At 47.8% G+C, this 19,951-nt stretch overlaps 2 protein-coding genes across 6 annotated transcripts in view; one reads left to right on the forward strand and one right to left on the reverse strand.

Moving 5' to 3' along the window:
* Positions 1–4,915, forward strand: part of MLLT10 (MLLT10 histone lysine methyltransferase DOT1L cofactor) — a 248,288-nt gene extending 243,373 nt beyond the window's left edge. For all 5 annotated transcript variants that reach the window (XM_082853775.1, XM_082853770.1, XM_082853772.1 and 2 more), the window contains 2 exons: positions 1,435–1,623; positions 3,371–4,915. In XM_082853775.1, coding sequence (XP_082709901.1) covers positions 1,435–1,623; positions 3,371–3,415 — 234 coding nt within the window. In that variant the 3' untranslated portion in view covers positions 3,416–4,915. The remainder of the gene's footprint in view (positions 1–1,434; positions 1,624–3,370) is intronic.
* An 11,340-nt stretch (positions 4,916–16,255) lies between these two features.
* DNAJC1 (DnaJ heat shock protein family (Hsp40) member C1) overlaps positions 16,256–19,951 on the reverse strand; it is a 206,043-nt gene continuing 202,347 nt past the window's right edge. Inside the window, exon 12 of the mRNA XM_082847425.1 lies at positions 16,256–18,744. Within this exon, the coding sequence (XP_082703551.1) occupies positions 18,676–18,744 (69 nt within the window). The 3' untranslated portion in view covers positions 16,256–18,675. The remainder of the gene's footprint in view (positions 18,745–19,951) is intronic.

The raw sequence follows: 19,951 nt of genomic DNA on the forward strand, positions 1-19,951 counted from the left end.
CTTAAGGAAAACTCTTGCTCGACCTCCTCCTGACCCTCCTCCCCACCAGCTGCTGCCCCATGCTCAGCCCTGTCCATTTCTGCCTGGCCTCTTCCCTGACCTGGTAACGGCTTCTGCCCACTGGAAACATTTTCTTCCCTTAGCTCCCAAGATACCACATTATCTTGGTTTTCTTCCTACCTAACTGGTTCTTCCTTTTTAGCTTCCTTTTCTGGGTCCTCCTCTTCTCCTCAGCCCCACTCATTTCAGAGCATCCTAGAATTCAGGATCTCCTCCAGCCGCAAAGCTTTAAATACTGTCTGTGCTGATACCAACGTCTCCAGCCCGGGCCGCTCTCTGGAATTTCAAGCTCCCATATCCACTGCTTACTTAGTTGCCACCACTTGGGTCTCTTAATAGATGGTGCAGGCATGATTAATGTGTCCAAACAGAACTGCTGACCTTCCACATGGCTGCCCCACCTCAGCTGATGCACCTCCATCCTTCCAGCTGCTCAAGCAGTTATTCCTTCACCCCTCTCTTTTTCTGACACCTCACATTGAATCCATCAAGAATCCTGGGTCAGGTTGTGTCGCTCCTCTGTTCAAAACCTTCCTTTGCCTTCCCGCATTACTTTGAGAAAAACCAGAGCTCTCTCGGCCAACACTCCAGGCCCTCATCCTTCTCTGGTCTCCTTCCTGCTCACTGCACTCCGGCCCGGTCTCCTTGCTCATCCTGGGTCATGCTGGGTGTGCCACAGGGCCCCTCAGCACTGGCTAGCACTCTCTCTGCCTGGAACCCACCCACCCCTGCCCCCCCATATCCACATAGAGAATTCCCTCATCTCCTTGTGTCTGTGTCCAAGTGAGAACCACCCTGACCCCCGCCCCTGCTGTCCTCTCTCTTACACTCCTGTTCCCCCCGACCCTGGGCAGTACTCATTTCCTAACATTTCTTCACCCCAGAACAGTGCCTGGCACATCATAGTACGCGCTCAGGGGTGCTCACTGGAAGGCATGGTTTCATAACCGCATCAAGAAAGCACTCTTTCTGTTGGCATGAATGAGAACTTCAAAAGTTATTTTAAGTACCCAGAATTATGGGAGGGATTTCACCATGCAGTGCATTTTAAAGCCAAATGCAGGTCACATGGCTGCTCTAAGTTGCCATTCTCCTTGATTATCATGGGCAACCGCATATAAATAGGGGTCTCCTACGTTTGTTTGCCCCATTTTGAAAATAAGGCCATTCCCTGATGATATTGACATTTTACAGTAGATGGTTATTATCTAGTGCAGTGTGTTCTTCCAGATGAGACTCTTGTTGTCTTTCTTAGTAGTATGACTTTGCTGTCATTTAAATACCTAACATCAGAGCAAAGAAGAGAGAAAGCAGGCTGTCCTGACGGCCGGGTCTGCACTGGGACTCACCCTCTCCTGCATGTTCTTACCTAAGGAGCAGCACCAGGCCCTTCTGTATCAGCTGGTGCAGCAGCACCACCAGCCTGATCTCCAGCAGCTGCAGATCCCGGCACCCACGCAGATGCCCATCAACAACCTGCTCGCAGGCACGCAGGCGCCTCCGCTTCATCCAGCCACCACCAACCCGTTCCTCACCATCCATGGCGATAATGCAAGTCAGAAGGTAACAGTAAGTGTCTGTGCTTTGTTACAGCTAGTGAAATACCAAAACGAATTTTATTGATTAATCAGAGATGACTGTCCAGCCCCTCTCTTCCTCCCCACCCGCCTTAAAATATATTATCCCCCTGATAATTTCTTCTTAAAACCAGTTGTTTCAGCACCTGGATATTGTAAACACAAAGGACCTAAGCTAATTTATATATCCTCTAAGTATATCAGTTTGAATTTGCATGTAAGGTTGGAAGACTGTTTTATAATTCAGCAATTTTTCAAAATGAAAATGTGTTTTAGTATGGTATGGTAAGTGGTATTGGACAGTCCAATCAGAAGATAGTAGTTGGTGTTTTGAGAATCTTTGTTTAACTAATTTGTTTAATTATAGAAATAGTCTAGATAATTTAGGAATATTTTTATTATTTTGCTCAGACATGCTAAAATTGAATTATATTTATAATAAAATTAATATATAAACTTTAGGGCAATCCAGTTATTCTACCTGATAGAAAGTAAATCATCACATTTGTAATGAAATTTAAATTCTTTATTAATCTCATGTAAGTGATAGCATCTTACCCTTTCAATGTACAAGTTAAGATAAATAAAAATGGGTGCAGGAACAGTATACTATACATATAGTAGCACACATTTTAAGGCTGTTTCTTTCTATTAATTCTCCCCTTCAATCAGGTCTACTTTACTGGAGTATAAATGTTTCCCCTAAATTCCAGTTCAGGGCAGAACCCTGTTAGAGGAAGGATATTGGGATATAGAATGGAGACTGGACATCAGGAAAAGGAAGAAGGGAAAGAATGAGGTGGGAGACTTGGCAAAAAATGGTGTTAAAAGTCACAATGTTTGCTCTTTCCCATTACTTTGAAAGTTTGCTCTTTACTGTGCTTTTAGTTTTCAGAAACTTTAGTTTGTATTTAGTAACAAGAATTGGCTCAAAATATAGAATTATTGGTTTTCATTAACTCTTCAATGCTTTTTGTTTGCCCCACTGTTCCTCTGACTTCCTGACTGTGAATACTGTCATTATCACAAACCTAGTTTTGCAGACATGGAAAATTTCATTGATTCTGTATTAATTTAGAATTTTTTTTAACCGTTTTTTCCTAAGTTTTTTCTTGTGTTAAAAAAATTATACAGTATGAAATGTATTTTTAATGGAAAATCACAATAGTAAACACTATAAAATAAACAATATTAATTAATGTAGAAAAGCAAGGCTGGGAAATAATATTTATGAGTATCCTGCTATGTGGCAGGCATCTTTGTTAGATACAATAGTATACGTGGTTCCAATCTTTAAAATATTAATAGGCTGTAACCCCATTTTTTAAATAGGGAGATTCAAAGAGGTTAAAGCTCAAAGGACACATAGCACATGTGGGATCAGAACCCAAGACTTTGTTAGTTGATTTTCCACACTACTGTGTTACTGCTTCTGTGGAAAAGTCAGTCTGGGGGGATGGTTTCTACATTCATTCCTTATGAATCCTCCCTCAGAGGGGCACTTCTGTCTTTGTATACTGCTGAATTTAATATAAAGCAACTGAATGTTTAGCAGTAAATTCATGTCTTTATATTTTGCTGAAAAGTAGCCATGCTGACTTTTAGAAAAAAAGGAATAACCGTATATATGACCTTTTATCTCAGTTAAAATTTCAAGTAAGAGGATATTATCTTAAGTGGGGGCCAAAAATTCATTTAGCTAATGCATCTTATTTTGTTTGTTTTAACTGCAGAGACTTAGTGATAAAACTGGGCCTGTTGCTCAAGAAAAAAGTTGACACTTGAGAAACATCTAGAAATGGACTATCCTGCTATTCTAGCACTTCATCTGGCTGCTGTTGCAGTCCCCTTACTACACCTATGAAGAAATGCAACAAGAAACCAGCTGCACGACAAAGGATTAATTGCCCCAAGAGCATTCTTGTAAGGCTTTGATTGATTTTCTTGTTGCTTTGTTGCACTGAAATGGAATTCCCATATCCCCCACCCCTCACCCACATTTTTTGAATTTTGAAAGAAAATTTAATAGCTAACTTTTGTCATTGAAGTAATTTACATGCAATGAATTTATCAGCCTAAGAGGAATTTAATATAGTTGGTGTACAACTAATTTTGTTATGAATTGGCGAGATGAATAGCAAAACTAAAGACTTGTTCCATTTTTAAACCATTTGATTTTAATGTAAAAGTTGGAACGTGAAATATGATCTTTTGTTTGGGTTACAGTATGCTTGCTCTGTGAGTCAAAACAAATTTCAAGGAACTGTCTAATTTCTTCTATTGGAGTTTTATTGGTTAAATATTACAAATAAATAGGTCATCCACTTGGAGTTGGCAATCTTTATTATGAAAATTTCCTTTCTAATGGGATTTGGCCAATTTTGGTAATCAAGTTAGAATGGTAAATGTCTGCTTCTGCTAAAGGTAATTTTCTTTTGCTAAATGCTTTTTCTTTAGTGTTAAGACCTACTCATATTTTAAAGAAAGCTTGAGTTCAGTGATTTCTAAGGCTGCTGAGGGAACCAGCTCAATTCAAAGTGAAAGAGGGGCCACTCTGAAACTGCTGGTAGGGTTTGGCCTGAATCAAGTGCCTGTTAGGACCTGCCTTGTGCTGAAGTGGCTCTGGACAGCTGAGCCTGCGCTCTCAGTCCTTGGGAGTAGTAGGGACAGTCGGCGTTGCACCAGCAGCCTTCCCCATGGTTCTGCCTTTATTAAGAACTTTCTATGCCACGGTAGCTAGCTCAGGCAAAACTATTACCTGGGTATTTATCCACTAATGAGTCACAAGAAAAATGAGTGGATTTGGTAAGAATTTTCTTTTTTTCTTAAGTTAGACAACGTCCCATTATTGACAATGATTTGAAACAAACAAAACAAGACAAAAAACCCACCACTGCAGTTCCTGAAACAGGTGAAATCTGTATTACAGCCCTTCCATGTTGGGTATCCCCACTCCTGGTATGACAGTATAGCAGAGTATAAATTAAACAATTGGGGATGTAATCATTGAACTATTCTTAAATGTGTGAATTATTAGTGGAAAAGACCCAGCTGTAATTAGACCTCCACTGTGTACTTAGCTGGAAGAACATGTTAATTCTGCAATATGTCTCTTGGTTAATAAACATTGCACAGTTCTTACCTCATTTCTGTAAATAAGGTTTTGTGAATCTGTTTTGTATTGTGAAAAATTCATAAGATAACATTGATATTTTGATTTGTAATATTTCTAATTGGTAGATTTAATTGAAAAGTAAAATTAATTTATTTTTATATGTTCAGGGGAATTTTAAAGAAAGTCAAATCTTTTGTAGATAATTTAAAAAAATCGGTGTGGTTTATTTTACTTATTTAACCCACTGGTTGTTATTCTGTAACAATTTGTATAAATGGTAAATTTTGAACGTGTTGTTATTTTACTTAGATGTAAAATTCCACATGTATTAAAATGTACAAAGTTTTTGTTAATAAAATTTAATAATGTTTATAACTCTGCTTTTTTTCCAGTTTTATTAAGATATACTTGACATACAGCACAGTATAAGTTTAAGGTGGACAGCATAATAATTTGACTTACATATATTGTGAAATGATTACCACAATAAGTGTAGTTAACATCCATCATCTCATACAGATACTAAAAAAAGAGAATGACAAAAAGAGTGTTTTCCTTGTGATGAGAACTCTTAGAATTTACTCTCTTTAACCACTTTCCTGTATATCATGTACAGCAGACTTCACGACAGTAATCGTGTTGTACTTTTACAGTCCTAGTACTTACTTATCTTATAACTGGAAATCTGAACTGTTTGACCACCTTTGTCCAGTTCCCTCTCCCTCAACCCCCACCTCTTTTCTATGAGTTAAATTTTGTTCTTTTAATAAGATTCTACATATGAGATCATACAGTATTTGTCTTTCTCTGTTTGACTTAATTCACTTAGCACAGTGCCTTCAAGGTCCATCCATGTGGTCACAATAGCAGGGTTTCCTTCCTTTTTTATGGCTGAATAATATTCCATCATACATCATATGTATGTATGTATATGTGTGTGTGTATTGACACATACATATATATACACACACAAATACGTACAGCCTCATATACCACAACTTCATCCATCAGTGGACATTTAGGTTATTTCCATATCTTGGCTATTGTGAGTAATGCTGCTATGAACATATAGGGGTATAGATATCTCTTCAACATAAGTGGTTTTGTTTCCTTTGGATATGTTCCCAGAAGTGAGGTTGCTGGATCAGATGGTAGTTTGATAATAGCCATTCTAACAGGCATGAGGTGATATCTCATTGTGGTTTTGATATGCATTTCCCTGATGATTAGTGATGTTGAGGAACTTTTCAAGGGACTTTTCATGTATCTGTTGGCCATCTGTATGTCTTCTTTGGAAAATGTCTGTTGAGGTCCTTTGCCCATTTTAAAATTGGATTATTTGGTTTATTTTTTTCTGTTGAGTTGTCAGAGTTCTTTATGTATTTTGGATATTAATCCCTTATCAGATACATGATTTGCAAATATTTTTTCCCATTCTATAGGTTGTCTTTTTCAGTTTGTTGTTATATCTTCTTGATGGTTTGACCCCTTTATCATTATATAATGACCTTCTTTGTCTCTTTTTATCATTTTTAGTTTACAATCTATTTTGTCTGATATATGTAAGTATAGCTACCTCTCCCTGCTTCTTTTTGGTTAGTTTTGCTTGAGATGTCTTTTTCTATCACTTCACTCTCAGTTAATTGTCTTAAAGGCTAAAGCAAGTCTCTTGTAGGCAGCAGCATGTTGTTGGATCTTGTGTTTTTATCCATTCCGTCATTCTTTTTATTTTTATTGGAGAATTTAATCTGTTTTTGTTTAAAGCAATTATTGACAGGTATGGACTTGCTGTTGCCATTTTGTTCATTGTTTTCTGGCTGTTTTGTAGACCCATTGTTCCTTGTTCCTTATCCTGCTGTCTTTCTGTGTTTTGATGTCTTTGGGTACCAGTATGCTTTGACTTCTCTATCATGTTCTTTTTGTGTAATTACTACAGATTTTTCCCATGTGGTTACATGAGTCTTACATAAAATACCTTAAAATTATAACACACCCTATTTTAAAATGTCAACAACTTAACTTAGATAGCTGTCCTAAGCTTCATACTTTTACTTCTCTTCCCCTCACATTTTATGTTACTGATAATTACAGTTTACATATTTTTCATATTGTATATCCAATAACAGATTTTTATAGTTATGATTCTTTTTACTGTTTGTTTTTTAACTTTTAGAGTTGTAAGTGAATTATGCACCACCATTACAGAATCTAATTTTGAATGTATATTTACCATTATCATTGAATTTTATGGTACCTTCTTATATTGTATAATGTTAATTAGCATCCTTTTACTTCCACTCAACTCCCTTTAGGATTTCTTGTAAAGCAGGTCTCCTGGTGATGAGCTCCCTCAGCTTCTGCTTGTTCAGGAAAATCTTTGTCCCTCCTTCATTTCTGAAGGACAGTTTTGCCTGATACAGGCTTCTTGGTTGACAGTTTTTTACTTTCAATATTTTGAATGTATCATCCCATCTCTCCTGGCCTGAAGTTTCTTTTGAGAAATCTGCTGATAGTCTTATGGGGTTTCCCTTGTATGTAACTTCTCTCTTGTCTCTTGTTGCTTTCAAAATTATTTGTCTTTGACTTTTGATATTTTTAATGTGTTTCAGTGTAGCCCTGTTTAGGCTCAACCTGTTTGGGGTCTGCTGGGCCTCATGGATCTGTTATTTTCTCTCCCCAGGTTTGGGAAGCTTTTCCACATTATTGCTTTGAACATACTTTCTGTCCCTTTCCCTTTCTCTTCTCCTGAAATTCCCATAATGCAGATATTGGTTCTTTTGATTGTGCCCCATAAGGCTTTCTTCACTTTTTTTTTCCTTTTGCTCCTCTGACTGGGTAATTTCACATGTCCTGTCTTCTAGGTCATTGATTGTTTCTCCTGCATGGTCGTCTGATTTTGAAGCTCTCTGTTGAATGCTTCAGTTCAGTCATTGTATTTTTCAGCTCTAGGATTTTTGTTTGCTTTTAATGGTTTCTGTTTCTTTGTTCAACTTCTCATTTTGTTCACATATTGTTTTCCTAATTTCGTTCAGCTATGTGTCCTTGTAGGTCACTAAAGTTCAAGAGGATTATTCTGAATTCTTTGTCTGGTAGTTCATAGATCTCCATTTCTTTAGCATCAGTTACTAGTCTACTTTGGTGGTGTCATGCTTACCTGAACTTTTGTGATCCTTGATTCCTTATGTTGGTATCTGAGCATTTGAGTAAGTGGGCTCCTCTTCCAGATTTTACAGGTTCATTTTGGCAGAGACAGTTTATCACCAGTCAGCCCTGTTAGGGTTTCTGGATGTGTCTGCTGGTAATGTTTGTGGGCTGGGGGGGGGGGGGCTGCTATATCAGGGTCTACTTTGGGGCAAGGCCACTGCCCAGAACTCTGAGGTGGGGGGCAGGGGTGGTGGTGCTGCTGAGAGCACTTGGATAGGAAGCTGGCTTGTTTCCCTGCCCTAGTAAGGCTGTAGGATGGGCTTGGCTGTTGCCTGGGGTCTCTGGTCAGGCTCATCAGACTGTCGGGACGGGGAACTCTACCCAGTGTTAAGCAGGGCTCTGAGTTAGCTTCCCTCCCTGGCCGGGCAGCATTGTTTGGGGGCCCTAATTAGGCTAAACTATGCGCTGAATTCCCTGGTCAGACAGGGCCGCCGGTGTTGCTCTGCGGACAGGGAAGCACAGGCTGTGCACTGTTTAAGTGCCACTGTAAGCACGGCTCTCGGATGGGCTACACAGCTTGCTGTGTGCTCTGGTCAGGCTTCCTGGGTGAGAGGGCGGGCAGCTGTATTCAGCAGTGGGTGGGGCTACAAATTAGTTCCCCTGCCCAGGTGGAGTGGGAGAACTGGCTCCAAGACAGGTAAGGCGCTTCGTGGTCTCGACTCAAGCCGACCGGTGTCTCAAGTTTCCTGGCTGAACAGGGCCGCTGGATCTGCTCGTCAGAGCTCTGCCCCTGCTGGACTCGGCTCCAGGGGTCCAGCAGGGGTGGGCGGTGCGGCTCTGCCGGCGTTGCGGCCGCCTTCCTGGGCAGGGGGCCCGCAGAGCTCCACTCGGCGGTGGGCGGGGCTGTGAGAGCGGCCGTTCTGCGCCCTCGTGCCCGCGTCCCAGCTGCCTCTCCGGTGGGCGGGGCTCCGAGTAAACTGCCGCCCGTGCGGGGGCAAAAGCCGGCTCCGGGCCCACAGGCCCACACCCTGCGCCCTGCCGGGCTACCTGGTCGGACGTGCTGCCGCAGCCGGGCAGAGCCGCTGGCAGGAACCGCCGCCTGGGCTTAGCAGGTAGGAGCTCGGTCGGCCGAGTGCCGGTTGTCGGAAGCCCCACGGTCTTCTCCACCACAGATGCTCAGGGGTCGAGCCCCGCAGCTCCCCCGGTGACGCGGCGGGGTGGCTGCAGTAGGGGCTCCCGTGAAGCAGCCCACAGTGCTGGGGCGAGGGCGCTAGGTGTCCGCCGGAGGAGCGGTGGGCTCAGGGGCCCTGCTGGGCGGTGCTGGGCGGGCCTGGGGCGGCTCCTCTGACTCTGCCAGGTGAGGTGTGTCGTGGTCTCTGTGGTGCCGGCGGTGCTCCAGCCTCACGCCCGTAGTGTAGGATTTTCTGAGGGGTGTGTTGTCCATGAACAGTTGTTCGTTGTTCTTGTGAGGGCAGTGAGGTCAGGAAGGACCTGTATCAACAGCTTGGTGACATCCGTTCTTGTTTGGAGAAGATGACGCTCCTGAGGCCGTTGGTGCCTCGCGACGATTCGCTCCAGGAGCCTCTGGGCGCTTTGTGCCTCGGCAGCAGGGTGGTTCCATCTTGAGGTTGTTTAAGCTCGCTCGGGAGTAGACGCTGCGCAGCGGCCGAACACACCACCTTGTGTCCGACTCTTAGACATCATTAGGTGAGACAGAGAGAGCCCTGCAAACTGCCGCAGCGGAAAGAGGAAGGGACTAATCGCAGTGAAGATGAAAGGCAGGTAAATTCCGGATGAGAATTACAGCACATCAGTAAAGCTGTATTCATACTTGGTAAAGAGTAAATTCTTGTTTTACACAGTTAGCTTTAACCAGAGGCATTTAAATCAAAGAGAAACCCAGGTGGTTCCCGGCTCTCAGTGTGCATCAGGATCACCTGTGGGCCTTGCAAAGGTTCAGACTTAATTGAACCAGAATATACCTCATCTGTGTAACTGGGTCCTCTTAATTAAGAGGTGAATAAACAAGGAAAACTGGTTTAGGCTTTTAACTTTACTAAGGAGCGCATTTTAGGTTCCTGGGAAGACTTCCTTTTTGATACACGAATAGAAAAATGATGATCTGATTCTGCAGAGTCTTGTCTCCCGCAGGTCTGAGGACTCGCCTTCCTCCAGAGGGCCGGTGCCGCGTCCCTGTTAGCCGCCGCCCCAGTTTTCACTCTCCCAGCCCTCCACAGAACGTTAGCCGGCCGTGCGCCTTTTCAGTTCTTAACCACGTGACACTCGTCTGGGCTCTCGGCTTGTGCCTGTATCTCGGTGTGGCTCCACAGGCTTAAGCCGCTGTTGGAACTTGCCCGAGGTGCTGGGCAGCCCCGTCCCCCCACCTCATGAAATGCGCCTGGGCTGCTGCTTCCTGCTTCCCTGTTGGGTTTTGCTCAGAGACGTTTCTGGGCAGCTACTGCTCGTTGCCCAGCACAGAGCCTCGGGCAGGGGTGCTCTGCATGTGACTCGGGATGCCATGGGCTGGTTCCCGTCTGGACTTCTTTGCAGAAGTGCTGTGGGAGTGTGCTGGGTCATAGGGTCAAGAGCAGGTGCCAGGCGGGAGGGCTGAGAACGCAGGTTGCCAGGTGGCTTTCTTAAGCACTCCATCAACCAAGCAGAGGACAGAATGACCACTGTCCCTGGACACTCCCCAAGACAGACAGCAGAGGCCTTGGCATTGTAGGCAAAAGGTGCCTCACGACGGAATGTAGCTTTGCTTTTAGAAGTAGGGGATGGGGCTTCCCTGGTGGTGCAGTGGTTGAGAGTCCGCCTGCTGATGCAGGGTACACGGGTTCATGCCCCGGTCCAGGAGATCCCACATGCCGCCGAGCGGCTGGGCCTGTGAGCCATGGCCGCTAAGCCTGCGCGTCCGGAGCCTGTGCTCCGCAACGGGAGAGGCCACAACAATGAGAGGCCCGCGTACCGCAAAAAAAAAAAGGAAGGGGATGGACTTTTGTTTCGAATTTGACAACTCTCAGTGAGACACCATTAATCTTAAACTTCACTTACTGGAAACAAAACACACACTGATGAAAACCACTTTTGGTATACATCACAGTAGGCCTTTCCAAATGAAGTAGTTGTGAACTTTTGTAAACATTGGGAAGCCTTTAGATTTTTTCAGATAATTTTACCTTGTGAAGAATTCACGCCAACTGTTGTTCCACTTACAGTCCCACCCCTCACCTTGGTATTGGCAACAAAGGAAATGTCTCTTTCATACCCATCACTGAATGTTTACAATCCCGTAAATTCAGTAAAGACTTCAGTGAACTGTGAGCTGCCTTTGGTCACAGTTCAGGCTTGGTGAGTCTGTCCTCAGGGGCAGAGCCCGGGTGGTGCTGTGACATCCTTGCAGCTGTGGCCACTCTGACCCCCAGACCTCTGGCTGCTTTAGGCACAGATGCAGAACTGGGGAACAGACAAACTGAACTGAACTGGTTTGAAGGTTCAGATGAGATCAAATGGAGGATGGGGAAGACAGGCACGTTTGGGTCCCGTGGGGGAAGTGACCCCCAAGTAGGATCCGGAAACTGCAGCAGTGTTTCGACCGAGCTAAGGCTTTTAGGGGCAAGGAATGAACAGACTCCATCGCTGGCTTTGGGCTGGGGATGCGTTGTCTTGCTTCTCGGTTCTGTGGGAGGGCTTCTAACCTCTGCTTCCCAGGGAGGGGACCCAGAGGGGCAGACTTCCCAGCCTTGCTGCGGTACTGGACGTGAGGGAGGCCCCAGGCTTCCTCAGCAGAGGGGATGATGGTTGGCTCGGGCATGGGGAGGCTGGTCCCCATCAGGCCAGTGCAGGCGGTACAGGCAACAGCCACGAGGAGGGTGTGCTGGAGGCTGGCCCTTGGGGACCCTGAGGTTTAGAAGGCAGGTGGGAGATAAAGCGCCTGTACAGGGATCTGAGTACGGGCCGGGAGGGCTCCCCGTTTTCTTGAATTACACGCACTTCATTCACGAAAAACTTGAGGCTGCAGAAAGTTGAAAGGTGACACCGCCCGCTGCTCATCAGGACTGAAGATCCAACCTGAAAACGCCTCCTGGATTCAGTGCTTAGAAAGTGACGTGACCAGGAGCGGTTTGGGTGGCGTGAGCTGCAGGGGTCAGGGAGGATGGGCTGCACACCAGGCCAAGCGGGGACCTCGCGACTGGCGGCTGTGAGTGCACAGCGTTCTGGCTGTGCTGGTCCTTCTGAAGTTTGAAGCAAGACGTTCACTTTTTTGCTGATGGAGTTAATTTGGTTTCCCTCAAATTCTGATTGATGCATCTGCTGTTTTTCGCTTGGCTCACTGAACAAGCAGACGGATTAATTAGGAGATTTTACATTTTTGGCATCGCCGCTGCTCCTGCCGCAGCGATCTCGCTGGTTCTCCCCCTCCTCCCGGAGCAAGGATGGACAGGTGTTTCCGCAGCTGAACCCTTCGTGTGCGGGCAGTCTGTGAACAAAATAAGGTGCAGAGTTTCTTTGCAAACTCTTGGCCTGGTGCAGTGGTTCTCCTCCCTCCAGCCAGCCGCCTGTGAAGGCGGAGTGTGGACTGGGGTCCTGCCCTGGGTGTCTGGGGGCTCCGGTGAGAAACTGCTGGGCCGTCAGGCTGCTTTCCCTGCCCTTCCCAGGCCCTCTGCCCCACCCCACTCCTGACGCCCCCCGTCCTTCCCAGGCTCTGGGCGAAGCCTCGCAGCTGCCCATCGTGGGCCTTGCGGGTATTTCAAGAACTGGCCTGTCCCAGCTGCGGATCAGGTGGCCTTGTTGTTCACCCCGATGTGAGCCTTTGACACTTCACCGCAGGCGTCAGTGCTCAGGCTTGGGTTTTACTGGGGGTCCAGGGTAGCTCTGTGGCCTTCAGCATCGCAGTGGGCAGGCCCGTGACCTTGTAAACGTCGGCCCTCCCTGCCCGCAGCTCTCACAGCTTCGGGCTTCTCAGGTCCTTGGAAGCTTCTTTACTTTCTTCTGATTTACGACCCATGTTTAACTCCTCCCTCAGAACAGTCTTTCTCCATGACTGCAACCCTCGTTCTGGTTTGGAGTTAATGTCCAAGCCAAGACCCGGAAGGAGGTACCAAGCGGCCCGGCCTCACCCCAGGCTTTGCTCCCGGAGGAAGTGGCCCCTCCGGCCACTCAGCTGGCTGCAAACAGCTGCTTTTGCTGCTGCCAGGAGCTGGTGCTGAGCGGTGGCGGGGGGGGGGGTGGGGGGGGGTGGAAGAGGTATTTGGAGCTGACCGGTCCCAGGATTAAAGCAAGTTTGGGTGCAAGTTTGGGTTCGTCGTCACCCACCCCAGGCCAGAATCGGCCTCTCTCCTGTTATGGAAACACAGCCCCAGGCAAAAACGTCCACATCCAATGCTTTGGTTCCAGTTTTAACATAACAGGATAGATCTTAGTTTAGCCAGAGGAGAGTTCCAAGGGAGTTTCCTATGCCAGGCCTCTTAAAAACAGGAGACCAGCTTGGGTCAGACGTCTGGAGGCATCTAGTTGTCACTGCAGGAACATCATCCTTTGTGAGACAGATTGGAACCAAGATAATTTGGGATAAACAATTTGATATTTTATCTTAAATTTTACAAAATATTTCTTTTTGAGTTACAACAGAAAAGAAAGCATGGCAGAGATTGTTCGTGTTCCTTTGTAACTTAGGACATACAAAATTAAAAAACGACTCAGACTAGAAAACGAACTTCTGGTTACCAAAGGGGAAAGGGGGTGGGGAGGGATAAATTAGGAGTTTGGGATTAACAGTTACTAACGACTGTATATAAAGTAGATAACAAGGTCCTACTGTATAGGATAGGAACTGTATTCAATATCCTGTAATAAACCATAATGGAAAAAAATATGAAAAAGAATTTATATATACATGTGTATGTATAACTGAATCACTTTGCTGTGCTTCAGAAACAACACAGTATTGTAAGTCAGCTATACTTCATTAAAAAAGACGACTCCCTCATTGCCGCTCAAATCTTTGTCCATTTCATTTTGTAAAAGTAGGATTTCATTTTAAACTGTACTAACCAAAGATGGGCTTAATTGAGTTCAACTCCCGTAATAATCCAGGGGATACTGACCCTCAGGCTCCTGGTTTATGACAGGTGGTGAAGGCAAGAGGTGAACAGGCAACTTTCCCTACAGAAGAATCCGGTGTCTTTTTGTTCGTTCCTGTAGCAGTTCCTGAAGTGGGAGGGCAAGGAGGGCGTGAGGAAGGGAGCTGGACCCGTGGGTCCCTGCTGAGGCTGGAGGGTCCCAGAGCAGCCAGGCCAGGTGCTCAGTGGGGGCAGCGGGAGGAGGGCTGCCCTGCTCCCCCCCCCCCCCCCACCCCGCCACCAGGGCAGGTGGCGGCCCCGGGGCTGGCCCCTGGCTCTCTCTGGACACACTGGTAGCTTCCCCCTGGGGATCCGATTGCGAACGTGGTTTCCCTTTTTCTGTCCTACATGAAGCCATTCTTTTTCTCCCCAGACCAGAGGGGAAAATAATTGCAGCCGTTCAGTTTTACAGCGTGTTAATTTAGCTCTCTGGTGAATCAAGTCGAAGGCTGAGGGCCAAGCAGTTTATTCAAACAGGAGGCTGGGACTCCTGCCAAGACAGTGGGGTGGCTTCCAGGCCAGCCCCGCCGTGATCCCAGCTACAGGTGGAGCGGCGGGGGCGGCGGGAGGGGAGGCCGTGCAGCAAACCGCTAAAGGGGGCCACGGCCCGGGCAGCTGCGGGAGCGCAGGGGGAGCCTGCCTGACGCCGGCAGGAGCCCCCCCGGTCGGGATGGGCCCGACTCAGGCGGGTCCCTGTGCCCCTGGGGGCACCAGGGCTCAGGGTCAGCACAGTCGCTGCGTCCTTGTGCTTTCTCAGCCACAGGCGAGCAAAACGAACGCGGACGCCTCAGAGCCATCTGGGATGGGGGTGTGGTTCAGAGTCCGTCCCCCCCACCCCCCAGGGACCTCTGGGACCAGCCAGCCTCCAGCAGCCCCTCACAGACGGGTGACCATGTAACGTGCAGTCCAGACTGGGTGCACGGAGACAGGTATAAACTGGGACTGTCCTGGGCCACTTGGGACCTGTGGTCACCCTGTGTGTATAGAACATCACAACTTAAACTGTGCCGTTTAAGTGTTAGGGAAAAAACCTAACAACTACAACAACTACCCTACAGGTGGAAGTAAGGCTGAGGTAGCTGGTATTTTAAAGGGATGAGTTCTCTACTTTCAAAAGGGGTGGGTGGACTTGGTGTGAGGGCAGGGCTGGCACATACCAAGAGGCAAGAGGCCTTTTTAAGGCATCCGGAACATGGACTGGGGAAAGCTGCTTATGATTTATTCTAAAACTGAGATAGGAACCCAGGAGAAGACTCGGCCCACGGGGGCAATATTCCAGTCAAAACGGATCCCGTCTTGTGGGGTGGAACGTTTGCCAAGCACACATGGGTCAATCAGGGAGATAAGAGTGCAAGACTTCTAGGTGGTTCCTAAGCAAACGTCACAGAAGCACCAGGTCGTCCACTGGGAACCTCAGTTCTTAGTAACAAAGCATCGTGAGGCACAGGCCTGCCAGCCCCGCCGGGCCCTGGGCAGCGGGTGACAGCACCTGGCCTCGAAGCAGCGCTGGCTGCTGGCGGGAACCTGCTAGAACAGTCAGGGGCTGTGTGAGGACATAGGAGGGAACGTGTGAATGGGCTTAAAAGCTGGTGCCGTCGGTGGTGTGAAGAACTGAGCTGTAAGCTTTTGCCCCAGTGGAGAAAGTAAATGTCAATTACTACAGGACAAAGGGCCCGGTTCTCCGGGAAGATGGGGGCAGACACCCCAAGCTGTGTGGGGCCAGGGGGCGCAGGTGGGCGGCGTGTGCTGGGGCCAGGCCAGCGCTTCCCAAGCCCCGCACGAAGAGACACCTCCTGCCGTTCCCTCTGCCAGGGTCTGAGTGGGGTGGGGACTCTGAGGTTGAATTCTGGGCCTCTTTGTCAGAGGCCAAGTCTGAGGATCGTCCTCGTACCACGTGGGCCCTTGGTGGGCTGCAGTCAGAGTAAACACTTGAGCAGAGGCCTGAGTTAACCTTTTTGGGTAAGGAACCTTTGGGGCAACTGGTGAAAGATGTGTACCCTCTCTCCAGAAAACCACACATCCAAAAGAATAAAGACTTTGCATACCTTTGGCAGGGCTCCCAGACCACCGGGGCCTGTACAGTGCCCAGGACTCCTGGGGCCCAGGCTAGGGACTCCCGCCCGCGAGGGACCAAATGAGCGTGGCTGGTGGCCTGTCAGCCCTGCTACCTGCGTCTGCAGCCGCTGAAAATGATGGTAACAGGAAGCCTGGATGGTCAGATAGAAAAAGAACATTTATTGTGTTCAACAAGCCAGATTATCATCGTAACAACCTATGCAGCAGCCACCGTTATTCCCTATTTTTCCAGATAGGGAATCGAGACAAAGAGGTAAGACAAGGCACTGATGTCACACAGCTCGGAGGTGTGAATAGATAGATAAGGTCACAAGGCGGGGCTGAGGGGTGGGTTTAGAGAGCACTTCCCTGGGGCGTCAGGAAGGAGAGGGGGGCCGTGCCTGGTCCCCATGTGACCTGTGTCGGGAACCCCTTTTGGAGGTGCCATTGCTTTCCCGACCGTGACCTCACTCAAGCTGAACCCCACGGGTCTCCTGTGTGCAGCTGAGCTCCTGAGCCCTGCCCCACCCGGCCCACTGGTCCTACTTCAACAAAACTCAGCAGCTCCAGGTCCCCCAAATAGGGGAGGCCACGCAGAAAGGGGCTGGTGGCAGGGATAGTAGAAAACCATGCTAGAAGACTCCTCCTTAGTGAGTGTGCAAAAGATGAGGTTGGTAGGCAAATTAGGGCATTTCATCCTAAATTGTACCTCTTAAGGCATCTTTGGACCCCTGTGGGGCTCTCCCCACACTGGAAGCCCAGAAATCTGGTCATGGGATTTGGGGGTGCATGCAACAGAAACCCAATTCAAAGTACTGTAAGTGAAAAGGGTGATTTCATGGAAGGATGCTCACAGAATGCCACAGGCTGGACAACCAAGCTGTGTGACAAGCCTGACCCTGGACTCGGAGACAGGATGGACCCAAGGCCTGGAAAGCAGCCAGAACCATCCCTTCCTGATTCCCTCCACGCACCAGCTTCTTCCTCTGAGACGTCCCACACCAATGGGGAGTGGGCCTTGGCCCGAAGCGAATGCACAGTAATAACCTCATGGCCCCATTGGCTCCAGGAGAAAGTTCTGGGGCAGAAGCTGTTGGCTCTGGTGCCGCCTGTGACCGGCTCCTGTTTGTTCTTAGAAAGAGGCCTCCTGACATGCAGGCCAGGCAGCCTCTCCCTCCCCGGCTGCCTCCCCTTCCCGACCAGGATGAGGCTCGGGAGCTGCTGCCCGAGGACTCAGTTCATGAAAACAATGACTTGGAACAGTTTCTCCGCTGCTCTTTTTGACGTCGCAGAGGTGGCAGGTCCTCCACAGCATCAGAGGCGGGCCTACCTGGAGCCACGTGTGTCCTGCTCAGGCTGAAAGGTTACAGAGCCAGTGTGGCTGCTGCCACCCAAACCTTCTCCGGGAATCTAACCTCATTTCAATCCTTAGAGAAAAATGACGTCTTTATAGCATTTTATCAAATCACCTCCCTGAAATGTGTTCTGGTGATCTTTCTTTTAAAATTTATTTTTAATTTATTTATTTTTGGCTGCGTTGGGTCTTTGTTGCTGCGCAGCAGGCTTTCTCTAGTTGCAGCGAGCGGGGTCTACTCTTCGTTGCGGTGTGCGGGCTTCTCATTGCAGTGGCTTCTCTTGTTGTGGAGCACGGGCTCTAGGTGCGCGGGCTTCAGTAGTTGTGGCTCGCAGGCTCAGTAGTTGTGGCTCGTGGGCTTAGTCGCTCTGCAGCACCTGATCTTCCTGGACCAGGGCTTGAACCCGTGTCCCCTGCATTGGCAGGCGGATTCTCAACCACTGCGGCACCAGGGAAGCACTGTTCTGGTGATCTTAATGGTTTTCAAGTTTAGGCAATCTGTACTTCAGCAAACTGCTTTCAGCCCTGAGCAAATGACAGATTTAAAAAGGAGCACTCAGCTGATGGTGATGGTTCAGTCAAAAGTAACAGCACAAAATAGTGATTTTTAACTCAGGTATTGAAAAGTGGGACCCAGTGTCATCAGATCCGAAAAACCTTGCCTACGTGTTGTCTGGAAATTCTATCCGTTGGGTATGCACTTCTACCAAACCATCCAAACTTAAGAGTTTATTATGTCCTTGTGCATTTAGACTTATTTTTTTCTACATACATGTAACATATGCATATACATACAGTTAAGATAACCCCACACTACTCCCAGCCGGCTAGCTCAATACAAAGCTGGTTTGTTCTCCCAAATACTGGCATCCTGCTACTCATTAGCTGGTGTGATCTTTGGTCAAAGAAACACATTAAGTCTTCATTCTTACACATTAGTTCACTCATATGTTCTTTCAAAATCATCCATTTGCCTCACTGTTAGAAAGCACTATTCAGTTTGTTCCCCAGGAAATTAAACTTTGCAGTGATGAGAGAGAAAATAATCTATAAAATACCCAAATCTGATTTTTTCTCCTTTAACACAGTATTTGTTTAAACAATGTAGCACAACATTTATTTTACATTTTTAATTTTTTTTACTAAGGCACATGACGTATAGAAATAGTGAGGTACAAAATGCAAATTTCTGCATAAGATTTTTAAAATAATCCTTTTGGAAAATAAGGTAAACATCATCTTCCAGAGGATTCAGCTTTTAGCTTGCTTTTTCTTTTGGACCAGTTCAACCAGCAGCTTGTATCTAGCGATACAGTCTTCCTGGAGAGAGAGAGAGAGAGAGAGAGACAGAGAGTTGACAGTTACAATCAGAGTGACCCTCGTGGGGTGAGCCTGCCGTGCCCAGCGCTGACCAAGGGCTGTCCTGTCCACCTGGAATTCCCTGGGTGCCCGGGCGGGAGGTGTGATGTGCACCCTGGGGGAGGGGCTGGTGGCTGCTGTCTGTGGGACGGAGACTTTGGTTACTGCGATGGTGACTTTCGACTCACCAGTGGTACTTAACATTTTAACATTTCACCGTTTCATCACAACACGTTACTTCAGAGAAACGAAAAGCCTTGAGGCCAGGCATCCACAACGTCATTCTCATTATGCTTTGCCTCTCCCTGGGGGCCCCTGGGACCTTCCTGCGGTAGGGCCACGTCAGCCCAGCCCCACGGGCTACTGCGGGGAGTGTGCCCCGCTCTTCCTCCGGCTCGTACCAGCCCCGCCGAGGTCTTCCAGCCTTCCAGTCAGGCTACAGAACTAGTAGCTTCAGACGCCAGCTGCCTGTCGCTGTCACCCCTTGGGGTGAGGACCCCTAATGAAGCAGGGGAAGGGCCTCATTGCTCTCTTGTTTATCACAAGGTACTTTCCAGAATCCATTTCTGTTTCTGTTCAAAAACACCCCAAAGCCACTGTAAGCCTTCACTAACTTACGGTCACACGTGAACTGGTTTGTGCTCCACAGCAGACGACTTTATCAGAGGCCCTGGACAGAGAACGGGTGTTCGTTCTCTTCCTGGAGTTTTGGCTTAGTAGTGTTCTGAGAGAATCTTCTAATAAGTGCCTCTTCCGCATCCCCAAGGGCCACCTACCTAAAGTGTCACCCTTTCCCTAACAGCCAAGCTGCCCGGCCGGCCCAGCGCTCTGTGGGGGGATGCGGGGACCCTAGGCTCTGAGCAGCAGGCCTGCCAGGGTGGGCGGCCCAGCCCAGCCCCGTGTGGGCCTCAGGCAGAGGCTCCTCCTTCAGGCCCAGGGCTCCCAGCAGGCCACTTCCAGGGAGTCGCCCTGTAGCGGGCGAGCCAGCAGGCGAGAACCTCCCCTGGACCTGGTTCTGACGTGGAGGCGTAAGGGGAACACCTGCAGGATAATAAACCACGCTGCTCATTCCTCCCTGAACCAGGAAGGTTTCCAACCCCCAAGGCAATGAGTTTCTGAGTGTGCTGTCCGCAGGAATCCACGGTTCCAGCTCCTTCATTTTAAGCCA

Source organism: Leucopleurus acutus, assembly GCF_964270905.1.
Source record: "Leucopleurus acutus genome assembly, chromosome: 1".
NCBI lineage: Eukaryota > Metazoa > Chordata > Mammalia > Artiodactyla > Delphinidae > Leucopleurus > Leucopleurus acutus.